The 12,077-nt window shown below is 47.0% G+C and overlaps 2 protein-coding genes across 7 annotated transcripts in view; one reads left to right on the forward strand and one right to left on the reverse strand.

Annotated features, from left to right (window-relative positions):
• The window catches only part of TMEM53 (transmembrane protein 53), a 140,303-nt gene extending 138,325 nt beyond the window's left edge, over positions 1-1,978 (reverse strand). Inside the window, exon 1 of one of the 2 annotated variants that reach the window (XM_078671738.1) lies at positions 1,824-1,978. In XM_078671738.1, coding sequence (XP_078527864.1) covers positions 1,824-1,881 — 58 coding nt within the window. In that variant the 5' untranslated portion in view covers positions 1,882-1,978. The remainder of the gene's footprint in view (positions 1-1,823) is intronic. The other variant, XM_078671737.1, reaches the window with a different exon arrangement.
• Positions 1,979-2,093: 115 nt separating this feature from the next.
• The window catches only part of ARMH1 (armadillo like helical domain containing 1), a 649,433-nt gene continuing 639,449 nt past the window's right edge, over positions 2,094-12,077 (forward strand). For all 5 annotated transcript variants that reach the window (XM_078671741.1, XM_078671739.1, XM_078671740.1 and 2 more), the window contains exon 1: positions 2,094-2,409. The gene's annotated coding sequence lies outside the window, so the exon portion shown is untranslated. The remainder of the gene's footprint in view (positions 2,410-12,077) is intronic.

The following is a 12,077-nucleotide window of genomic DNA, read 5'->3' on the forward strand; positions in this document are numbered from 1 at the left end:
TTCCAAAGGCGAAACCATTGCATTGTAAATGCTTGTTGCATTTGGGATGATGCATCCCAAATGCAAAAATACCGGTCTCAAAGGGGCAGATTCTGAGAATCTGCCCTTTGCGAGCAGATTTTAGCTTCATGCATCTGGGCCACTATTTTTAAAGCGAGTTCTTGATGCATGGCATTTTGCAATTCTTTATTAGTGAATCCTTATTTTTCGCTAATAAGGAATCGCAAAATGGATGCTTGATGCATCTGGGGGATAGGCAGATATCTACTCAGAAAGAGGGCAAAAGACAGAAAATCAAACAAATAATTGTGAGGCAAATGTGTGTTTTGGCACAATTTCTCAAAGTATGGTTTCCTGTATTGGAAACCATAATGTGATTAAGCAGACAACTGTGATACTGGAAATAACGTGTATCACAAAGTCAGCATTCCATCGTAATGGCAAAAAAAATTTAAATTACCAAAGAAAGAAGTTGATGGATGAACCCACTGAAAGTATTTTCACCTTGTTTGGTACACACACTGACAAGTTAACGGTTGCATTATTGTATGGAACAAACAAAACATTCAGCATGCATACTCCAACTCTGTGTAGTCCCGTTAAACAATCAATGGAAAGAAATGACAAAGAGCCGAGCATAACAAAGAAATAAACGAATTTCATTTTGGAGCGTATCAGCAGCACCATTTTTCCCTAAAAAGCTTCATGTCAAATTTCTCCTGCTTCCTGGCGCTGTATTAAGAAATGTTATTATTACCCGGCCCTATGATGTTTAATGAACTGAGCTATGAATGGCACAATTAGCCATGCCAGCAGATTGCACATTGGCCTCTGCAGTGAAACGTAATTAATAAATAACTAGTACTTTATTGCCTACGAAATGGGTGCACATGGTCAATGGGCTACTAATCCCCGCAAAAATTAAAGAAATATCACTTCATATAGAATCCCAGTTGAAATCAGAGTGTCTATTTATTTAGTTTTTAATATTTGTGATCGTTTCCAATTGCGAACATTGCTGTGTTTTAATTATATATGTCTTTTGTTTGTACTGATCATCAGAAATGGCTTTACTCGTGCGATAAGCGTACCTTGCTTTATTGCAGGCCTCCATCGAGAGATTGTCAGATTAAACTTTCTCTCAATATAGGAAGATAGGAAGAAAGAAAGAAACCTTATTGGCTGATGCATACTTTTAGGGTTTGCTAATAGCTCGTCCATTCCTGCTGCTACCTAAAATTGTAATTTTCTCTGAGAAATCTAGTAACGATCTCAGCAGTAGACTCCATGTTCTAAAAATCAACAGCTTATAGACGTATCTAAGTTAGAGCAGCGTTTAATAAACACTTAGGAGAAATGTGCCAGAGTCTACATACTTTCTACGGCCCACAAGGGGTGACATGCATGGGTCCTTCACTGCACATGTCCTAGGAAACATGCCGTCCACGCCATAACCGGCTGCGCTGTACGTTTCAGAAGTAGCGAGATATATATATATATATTTGCTTAGATTGGGACACACTAAAGTGTCACAATAAGTCTAGTAAAACGCCAAGCACGCTGCCAATGCAAACGATCCCACACGCAGACTGACAACTTAGCGTGGAAGGTGTGAGCTGAAATCAGGGGTGACAGCGGCCGAGGGTTGCAGGGGCTGTAGTGTGACAGGGCCCGGGTGTGGGGACGCAGGACAGAGTGACAGAGCAAGACTGAGGTCCCAGCAAGAAGAGGTCTCCGGCTGAGGTAGGCAGTGAGGTCACGCCTGGGGGAGGGGTCAAAGGTCATCACTCCTTGCAGAAGGAGTCATACATTGAGCTACCTACCTGCATGTGCGGACGGCTCCGGGAAGACGATGGTGTAGTCCAGGTCCGAGTCCCCCATCACAGCACCTTCTCCACCCAGCACTACCACTCCACTGGGACTCCCTCCTCCTCCTCCTCCGTCCTTCCGGCTTCCGCTCTGGGGGGTCTACCCTCTCTGTCGTCGACCAATCACAGAGCGCGGTGCAGCTTCACGTGATCTCTGAAGTCGGCAACATAGCAACCGTTGGAGTTGGCAGCAACCGTCGCGTGGCTACCGTGCACGCTGACATCCCAGACGCAGAGGTGGAGGAGGGTCGGACACGCCCTCGCCTTCCGTATCTGCCTCCCATTGACTGAAAGTAAAGCAAGGCTTTCCGTTATTGGCTCAAGGGTGTGCCTGTCACAGCGGTGACGGACTGGTGGCTCCGGAGAACATGGAGGGAGATCAGCGCCCGCAGGGGTCCCATGTGTGACTCCTGGAGTTGTCAAGTACATCGTCTCTGGGGTCTGCTTTCGAGAGTGAGGTGCGGCCAGCAGCATCGACAGAAACCTACCCTGACTGGTGGGACGGCTGACTGGAGGGCAAGAAGGCAAGACAGCACAAGAGGTAATATTCACAGTAATAGAGATTAAGGATACAAAAAAATTCTGGCTTTCACGTCCAGTTTTAAATTCTATTGAGATTTCAGTAAAGAAAGTCATAACCTGTGCCTCCGGTCCTGACATTGAATTATAGGTATCAGTGCTGGAACTTGAAACCCTTTACTTCGGGAGCCCATAAATTGGGAGTTAAGATATAGGAGCAATAAGGGAGTGGAGTCCGAGGGGCTGAGTCATGGTAAAATCAGTGCTTTAGTGGTCTCAAACCCACTAATAATTAAAACAGAGATTGAAATGGGCCCATATCAGTCCCTCTAGTCATGCCCTGAACTTTACTGGCAATATCATAGAGTCGTTTTTAGTGTCATACCAATGAAGCAAAGGCAGCGGGCCATAGAGATTGCACTTGATCCACTCTTCTAAATGGTATTGTTAAGCATAAATATGAACAAAAATGTGTGCACACACTACAAGCACCTGTTGCCAAGGCGTATAAACCAAGGAATGGTTACAAATGACAATATGAAGCGTAGAGATGCACCATAGCAATAACCAAAGAACAAGGTTGTGAATCATGTCTTTATTTTCTTTTATCTTTTGTTTTTGTAAATTTTCACATATATGCAGTGAAGACAGACAACATGTTTCATCCATGAAATGGACTTCTTCAGGGCTGCAAAAAAATAAATATGCACCACACATTAAACACACAACTTTGTGAGCGAACGAACAGAAACAAGTACAACTAAACATGACGCATAACAATGCTCGAGGTGGATCACATAGGACATAAATGAAACATAAAAATACATAATATATCAGTTGAAGATTTACAAAGCAATTCCCACTGAGAATAAGAGATAACCGATTCTCTGTCTTCTGCATTTAAAAAAGACAAACTTGTAATGGAGTTGACAGTCTAGTAGTTGGGGGGGCGGAGCTAGTTGGGTTGAGGGGAAGAGGAGGAGTCAGGACAGGATGAGGGCGGTTAGAGTAGGGACAGGGATGACACTGGATGTAAGGAATAAAGCTCCAGTTAAACAGTAAGCTGTGTCTGTATTTATTAGTGGCGCGATGCTACAACTGGCGACGAAGGTGGGATGCTAAGCCCACTGCCCACCGCACCCCACGAGAACACCCTGTCCCAGGCAGCGTCGGGAAGAACGCTGCCGAGTGAAGTCAAGCTGCCGCCTGAGGAGACGAGGCTAGCAGCAGGTGACCCTGCCCCTCCAGAGATCGTGAGGGAGCCAAGAGGGGCCGCAGACACGAGCGCTGAACCGCTCGGAGGAAAAGAAGCCGATCGCGCTGAAGCGCGACTCACACCGGAAGCGTGTGCCTTGGGTGAGTGCTGCAGGTGCAGAAGTCGGGAGCCCACTCCGACCCTGCTTCGCACCCCAGAGCGAAGAAGAAGCGCTCCCAGCGTGGTGGACGCTGTCCCTGAAGATGCGCTGGCAGGCGCCGATGAGCACGTTGAAGTCGGGGCTCGAGTGCTCACCGACGATGGAAAACCTCACGCCTGATGCGTGAGTCTTGGCATGCTGTCGCCAAAGAAGTGCGGGAACCTGCAGAGTAAGGCGGGAGCCCACCCCAACCTCACCTGGTGGTAGCGGTGGCCGGAGAGAAGTGAATCCTGACGTGTGCTGCCGCCTGAAATCGCCTGCCGGTGAGTCCAGAGTGAACTGGGACCGAGTGAGCCATGAGAGAAAGCCTCGTGTGCATGCAGTGACGGCGGCCGTCTTGGAGTCAGGCACCTTTCAAGACAGACCCCTTGATCATTGTAGAGCGGCCATTTTGAAGTCAGGCATCCAGCAATTTCAACAAGCATTGGCGGAAAGAGCTGAACAAGCACTGACAAGAGCAAATAAACAAGCATTGGCGAAAAGAAGTAAACAAGCATTGACAAGAGCAAATAAACAAGCATTGGCGAGAAGAAGTAAACAAGCATTGACAAGAGCAAATAAACAAGCATTGGCGAGAAGAAGCAAACAAACATTGACAGTAACAAACGTGAGTGAACTACAAGAACGAACATTAATAAACGGTAGCAGTGTAGCGAGGAACCAAGCAAAGGCAAAGGAAAGAGTGAGAGGGAAACAGCGACACAATGGTGACTCCCGACACTTCACCACAGCGGAATGAAGCTAAGCCACTCGTCGTAGGAGGATCGCACCTGCGGGCTCCAGAACCCCTTACCGTGACCACGGGAGGGAGCATGGGCCCTAAGTGGCAAGAATGGCTAGAAGACTTCGAAGATTATATTGAGGGATCCAAAGTGACGGTAGACAAAGAAAAGCTAATCGCCCTCCGCAACCTAGCGGGCCGAGAGATAAGCAAGATTATTAAGGACCTTCCGCCTGCGGATGCTGGAACTTATGACAAAGTACGTGAGTCGCTAAACAAAAAGTTCCTCCACAAAAGGAATGTGGACTATAAACGCCATACATTTCATCAAGCGCGTCAAGGAAAAGAGGAAGCGATGAGTGCATTTATCACCCGGTTACGACGGCTGTCGAGACACTGCGAATTTGAAAATTTCTCGCCTGACGCTGCCATCAAATCGCAAATCATAACCGGTTGCCACTCAGAAGCACTCAGGAGGCGACTGCTGAGAAAGCCCCACGGTTTGGAGGAAATAGAGGAAATGATTTGTGTCTATGACCAAGCGGAAGAACACGCCGCCACCATCGAAACAGGCCACAGTGTAAGCCATGAGCAAGCACACCGCGTTCAAGAACGACCCAGTAGCAGACGTAAGTACTCCCAAGAGAAACAATGGAGGCCAAGACCTCCATCTCGCCAACGACGCCCAGAACACAGGAGGAGAGAACCAGGGCGAAGGGACCGAAAGCCAGAAAGGACTAAACGATGTTACCGATATGGATATGACTATCCCCATGTAGACACCTGTCCTGCAATGGGTCAGCGATGCAGGAAATGTGGGCGGTCGAACCACTTCGGAACAATGTGTGGAGACTATCACAAAGAACGGCGAAGTGAAACAACAAGATCGTCTCGCTCAGACAAGAAAATATCACATTCGAGCTGTTCAAGGAGAGCCCATGCTGTCCCCAGACTCGTCGCATTCCAGCCGAGAATCGCGCAGGTCACGATGGGAACGCAGATCTCCGTCACAGGACTCGAGATCATCGTCATCCAGGGACTCTGCATACACCGTGGAATACTTAAACATGATAGCTGATCCCGATCAACTCAAAAGGTATCCACGCCTAGACATTAAAGTGGGAAACCATGACACAAAATTTGTAATGGACAGCGGAGCTTCGCTGAACTACATTCCAGTTACGGAACACGAGAAAATGATCCCGAAGCCCCCATTGACTTTTGCACCAGTCCGTGTTTTCACGTGGATGTCCAAAAAACCACTCCCTTGTCTGGGCAAATTCCACACAACACTCACCCACGACAACATCACCATACCTGCAGTCATACATGTTATCAAGGGACCTGAAGCCGACTGCCTACTTAGCCTCCCCACCGCAGAGCGTCTTCGTCTGGTGGAAATTTTATTCAAAGTCAACGACAACCAGAACTGTGTCAGCAAGTTTCCCAAGCTATTTCAGGGTCTGGGTAAGCTGAAAGGGCGTCAAATCCATCTGCACATTGATGAACAGATCAGACCCGTTGCACAGTACCCGCGACGGGTTCCATTTCATCTCCAAAGTGCCGTCGAGGACGAACTTCAAGAACTCCTTTTCTGCGGACATCATAGAGCGCACGGATGGCCCGACTCCATGGGTGTCGCCAGTGGTCATCGTGCCCAAGAAAGGGACTCCCAACAAGGTGAGACTGTGCGTTGACATGCGTCTACCTAACACTGCGATTGGACGGGAGCGGCACCCTGGACCGCATCTGAGCGACATGATCGCTGCGCTGAATGGTGCAAAGGTATTTTCGAAGCTGGACTTAAATTAAGGCTATCACCAGCTAGAATTAGACTCCAAATCTCGCTACATCACCACGTTTGCAACACACCTAGGACTTTTTAGGTATAAAAGGCTGAGCTTTGGTGTCTCGTCCGCCGCAGAAATCTTCCAAGAGGCGATCCGGCAAGTGATCCAACACATCCCTAACACCTTGAACTACAGCGACGACATCCTGGTCTATGGGTCGGATGTTCTTGAGCATGACATCGCTCTTGATCGCTTTTTCATGCCCTGTTGGACGCAAATCTGACATTGAACAAGGAGAAATTTGAGTTTCACCAGGCCACTTTGAAATTCTTTGGCCACATTTTCTCAGATGAGGGTATGGTTGGTTGGAGATTGGTTTTAGCCATTTTCTCCGTGGCGCATGATATGCAGGGCAGGCAAAAAAGATATGACCTATCGATTCTAGTTTGTCCCTACACCACGGACAATACTCAGAAGAGTGACCACGCCATGTACTAGTAAAAGTCCTAACCGGTAGTGTGCCGACTCTAAATTGGTGGTAGAGTTTTCTGTCGTTACTCCTGGTAATGGCGTCCCAATAATCCTCTAGATGGGGGTCAAGTTTGTGGGCCAGAAACCTGCCAGTCACAGTGGAGGAATCTGACTGGGCAACAATTTGAGTTTTAATAGAGGCCAAATAAAGTTCTTTATATTGTTTTTTTTAAGGAAACACATTATTTTCGGGGGCCGTCCATAACAAACTTAGACCCATGTTTATCAGCATGAACTTAACAGCTCTAAACCAAGGGAGATTACTAGAGCCCACTATTGATCTCAAGTCTAAGATTTCATTAGCCAAAATGGCCAGTTCCGGAGTTGTCCAGATTCTCCTCCACAATCCGAACATCCTGTACCGAGCTACGTCTATGATTGAGCGATAGCCCAGATCGAGCATTAGGGTTTCATCGGGGTAGATTGCGGGAGGCCCACCAAATTTCGTAAAAAATTATTTTGGATTTTGGCCAGTTGGGAGAGATCAGAGGAGCCCCAGAGGTCCGCACCATACAGGATAGCAGAACTTATTTTAGCCTAGTATATTTTAAGCACCGGCGCTATCCTTTTGGTTTGTGACATTCTTTGCTCTTTAATAAGACACCCTGTTAATCTAGCGAATTTTAGACAGATGGCATCAAGTTGTGGTTTCCATCTTGTCCTGTGCTCTAGTACTACCCCAAGATATGTCATTACCTCCACCTGCTCTAAATCAGTGCCATTCATACGAACGTGGCTCTTTAATGGCTTATTTTTAGTTAGGACCATAAATTTAGTTTTACACACGTTTACCTGTAGATCATTTAGTTTACAGAAAACCTCAATCTTATTTATCGCAGATTGGAGACCCTTTTGAGTTTTCGAAAGGATAAGGGTGTCGTCTGCGAAGATAAGGAGAGGAAACTTTTTACCACCTAATATGGGTGCATCAGTTGGAGAATCTGCAAAGTACTGGGCAACCTGATTAATAAAAAGAAGGAATAAGGTCGGAGCGAGTACGCATCCTTGCCTGACTCCGCGGCTAACTGGGAAACTCTCAGTTACCTGGTCCTGTCTGCCCCATCTCACCCTGGCAAAAGTGTCCTCATGTAGGCATATTACTAAATTCGAAAGTTCTTGTGGCATACCCATTTTGCCTAAGGCAGCCCATAGTTTTTCTCTGTGGACAAGATCGAAGGCGGACTTGAGGTCCACAAATGCAGCGTAAATAGTTCCTCCGCCCAGGTGCACCACCTTCCAATAAATCAAAAGGAATCTAAGCACTTGATCTATTGTGCTGACACTAGTTCTGAATCCTGCTTGCATAGGCGAAAGAATGTTCTAGTTTTCGACCCAAACCTGAATTTTTGCCAATAGCATTCTGGCTACAACTTTCTGGATTGCGTCTATTAAACTTATAGGGCGGTAATTCCCCGGGACAGAGCGATCCCCCTTTTAAAAAATTGGTAGGATTTCAGCCCCTTTCCAAAAGTCCGGAATCCTAGCCCTGTTTGCAATGGCATTAGCTAGTGTCGTGATGTATGGAACCCAGGTCAAAAGGTCAAATTTAAATAAAGCGGCGGGGATACAGTCAATGCCTGGGGCTTTACCAGCCTGAACCAATCTCAAGGCCTGCTCTGTATCTTTATTCACAAACACTAGTGGTGGACATAACAATGGAGACATTAGTGCTGGAGTTTCCATGCCCCATTCATCCGCTTACTCTGGAGCCCTAAACTGGGATGCGAAATACTCCACCCATTTCTCAGCAGGAGCATGATTCGCCGGAGTTTGCGAATCAAGATTTCCACCCCATTTCACCACCTGCCAAAACTTGATCTGGTTCGTCGACCTACTTGCTTCATATAAGTCCTGCTAACGTCTATCATCACAAGCTTTTTTAGCCTCCCTTTGGGCTTTCTTGTATGCATCCCTAGCCTGTCTAATGTTTATTACCACCCTTAATTTAATCGCTTTAACCAGGGAGCTGTAAGCCAAACAACATGATTTATTATACCGTTTTTTCCCCGGTGGTGGCACTAAGTCTAGCCCGGGTTTAGGGGGTTTTGTGAGCAAAGCTTTCAGATTTACAAAAAGCTGCTCATGAAGCACTATCGAGTAATCAGGCTGCCCTGAATGGTTAGCCTGTGCCTCTAACTCACCCCGGGTCAATAAGACTTCATTAGTTATCCTTTCAAGGACTACTGGGTCTTCAATAACCTTATTCCAATGAACCCTACGTCTATCATTGCTTAGGAAGGCATCAGCTGTCACACACCTGGTAATACTACTACACCCGGGGTTTACTTCTAGTTTTAAACTTAAAACCAAAGGGTTATGGTCACTTTCTGGGCGTGCTAAAACAAACATATCATCCAGTAATGACCAAAACTCTATTTTTAATAGGATGTAGTCAATACGGCTAGTGCACATGCCATTATCAAAGGTTGGGCAGCCAATTTTATCAGAAAGGGAACGGCCGTTTACGGCTCTCAGCCCCCACTCAAAACATAATCCCAGCCATTGAAGGGCAGCCTCTGTCCCCCTCTTAATCGGGTTTAATACCAAATGTGGGTCATTCCAGAGAGCGTCTTCTTCAGCATGAATGTCTTCGCCCTCGCACAGAAAAGGTTCGAAGGTACAATCAAAGTCCCCGGCCACTATCAAGAGTTTTTCCGTCCCAATAGAGTTGAAAAGTGAGTCTAAATTACCAAGAATAGTGGGTGACCGACCACCGGGCAAGCCACGTGCATATGTATTAATAATAAAGATTTCCTGATGATCTTTCCTGTCAAGCTTGATCCCAAGAATATCAAGGTTTTGCTCTACCACTTCGATAGGCCTGTAGCTAAGGGACTGCCTCACCTAAATTGTTAAACCTCCTGAGGCTCTACCTTTTTGTCCCCGAATCGCAGGTTTGAAAAAGTTGAGGTACCCCAATCGAAAAATTGGATCAGGTGCCCATGTTTCTCGAAAAATTAGAATGTCATAGGCCTCTATAAAGTCCGCCCACTCTCCTAAATCTAATTTCCCTTTGAGACCAGCAATATTCCATGAAGCAATTTTGAAATAAGGGTCCTGAAGATGGGGTAGGCTTAATTTCGGGGGCTCCATAGTGGAACTTGTTAGCCTCTCCCCCACAACTGAGGACACTCTAACTGGTGGATCACTAAGCGGGGGGTCCAGGGATGATGTTACATCCCTATTTGCATCCTTATGTTTCACCAGTACCATTTGCTTAGGCCCACACTGTACCAGTTTACTATCTTCACTATTTCTGGGTACCCCAACCTCGGGTAGGCAAAATTCCATGGGGTTCATGCTGGATCTCTTGGACACTATTGAGTGGCCAGAGCTACCCAGAAGTCAGTCGACTCCCTCTAGGCCAGAAAGGGGCTCAAACCAATTGAACAGTGGTTGAAATTGTGGAAAGTGTGTAGTCCATTCGCAAGTGGGTCTTCTAAAGGGACTTATCCTTCAAGGCTTAATTGGAACATGCGTAGGGACACTACTTCTTTGAGGATAGAAATAGTTGAGACCTAGGGATTGAACATCTCCCTCTCTACCAAATCTAGGTTCTCTACGGATGAAATCTACCACCCATGGGTCCCTAAAATTGATAATAACGCAATCGCCCTCCAGATCCTTAGGACAGTGGCCCACCCAGCCTGTTCTTCTGACATTTAAGATCTCCGTGTTAGACATTGGAGGGAGGGGACGGTTCTTATTCAGCCAAAAGGTAACCTTGTTTTTTAACTCTCTATGAAATTCCATTTTATCCTCCCCGATAGCTGTAACTCCCGTCAGGATGATTGTGTAGGGTGCAGACTCGGGGGTAAATTAACACAGGATGGCCACTGCTTAAAAGACTCTTTACCCATTTTGCCAAGCCCCAATGGCTGTCCACCAATAACAGGTACACTTGGAGTAGGCCGGAGACTAGTCGCCACACCATCCTTCGGAGGCCTACTCTTGGCAGAAGCCCTTGGGACAAGCACATTGGGAGCTTTCTCAATACTAGTTTTTTTTGCCTGTGCTATCAAAGGGTCGGTTATGGATGAGGGGGCCCGCCTAGCTATAACACTATTCCCCGGTTTCTGGTTTCCTATTGGAGGCTCCAATATATTGTCTGGGCCTTTAACTAGATTACCCAACGTAACCGAGTTGTCTCTAGCTAGATTCTCCAACTGGTCCAATTTAGTATTTATCAGCCTTGTGCGTTCCAACAGGGTAGCATCAAGGATTTGACTAGAAATTCGATCTTACCCAAGAGAACTTCATCTGCACTATAAGTCAGACGTTGGTCGACAGGATCTACAGGACCCGCTATGTGGGTTGGGGGCTTATTACAACAGAAGGGGCAGCACTGTACTATTATTCTTGGATATCTTTGCATTTCTCCCCATCTGGGTTTCATCCCCTCTTTTTCTTTTACTAGATTTGAAATTAAATAATCCTCCCAAGGTTAAAGTGTTTTGTGCGGGGCTCGGTGGCAGGGGCAGGTCGCCAGAGCTATTTAGTGAGCTATACGTAGATACGCTGGTTATTGAGGTGACCGGGATCGGGCTGTCAGCCTCAGCATCCAAATCCACAGGCACCAGTCCCGGGCTTGAGCAGTCTATTGAACTAGGGTCTGGGTGGCTAAGTTGTGGGGGAGAAACTGCTAACCCAATTTTTCCCAGCGACGAGCGTTTGCCAGTAACAAGATCCACTGATAATCTCTTCTCGGCAAATGCGATTTCCTTTTCTAAAATGCCTGTTGCCCGCTTAAAAAAGTGATCAAGAATACCGGATACCACCCCATTCTTAGTAGTAACCTGGACAATTCTTTCTTTCCCCAAGCGTAGAGACCTAGCTATTAAAAAGGCCCAAACAGGGGCCCGAGCAACTACACAGAGATAAAAATAAGTTCACGTAACAATTAATACGATAGGCACAATATTAGTTAAAAGTCTCAGCTCGATCCAAACTTCACTTGAAAGGGAGGTGGCCCGACCCGACCATGGTCGACCTCGGACGGCCTCAGACTGCCCGCCCTTTGCCCGGGCTTAGCCCCGCGCTTAGTCCTGCGCGCGTCCCGCGGTAGCGTTACGGGCGTGCCTCTAATAAGAGGAGGAGGGGGCGGGAAGAGGCACCAGGTGCGCAAGGTTGCAACAGCGCAGAGACCTCTGGGCCTCGCAGTCCCGCACCCCCGTGAACGCCCAAATGCAAATTCAATTACGAGGGAAGCAACAGCAGCTCCAGGTCCCCCGGT

Source organism: Lissotriton helveticus, chromosome 1_2 (genome assembly GCF_964261635.1).
Source record: "Lissotriton helveticus chromosome 1_2, aLisHel1.1, whole genome shotgun sequence".
Lineage (NCBI taxonomy): Eukaryota > Metazoa > Chordata > Amphibia > Caudata > Salamandridae > Lissotriton > Lissotriton helveticus.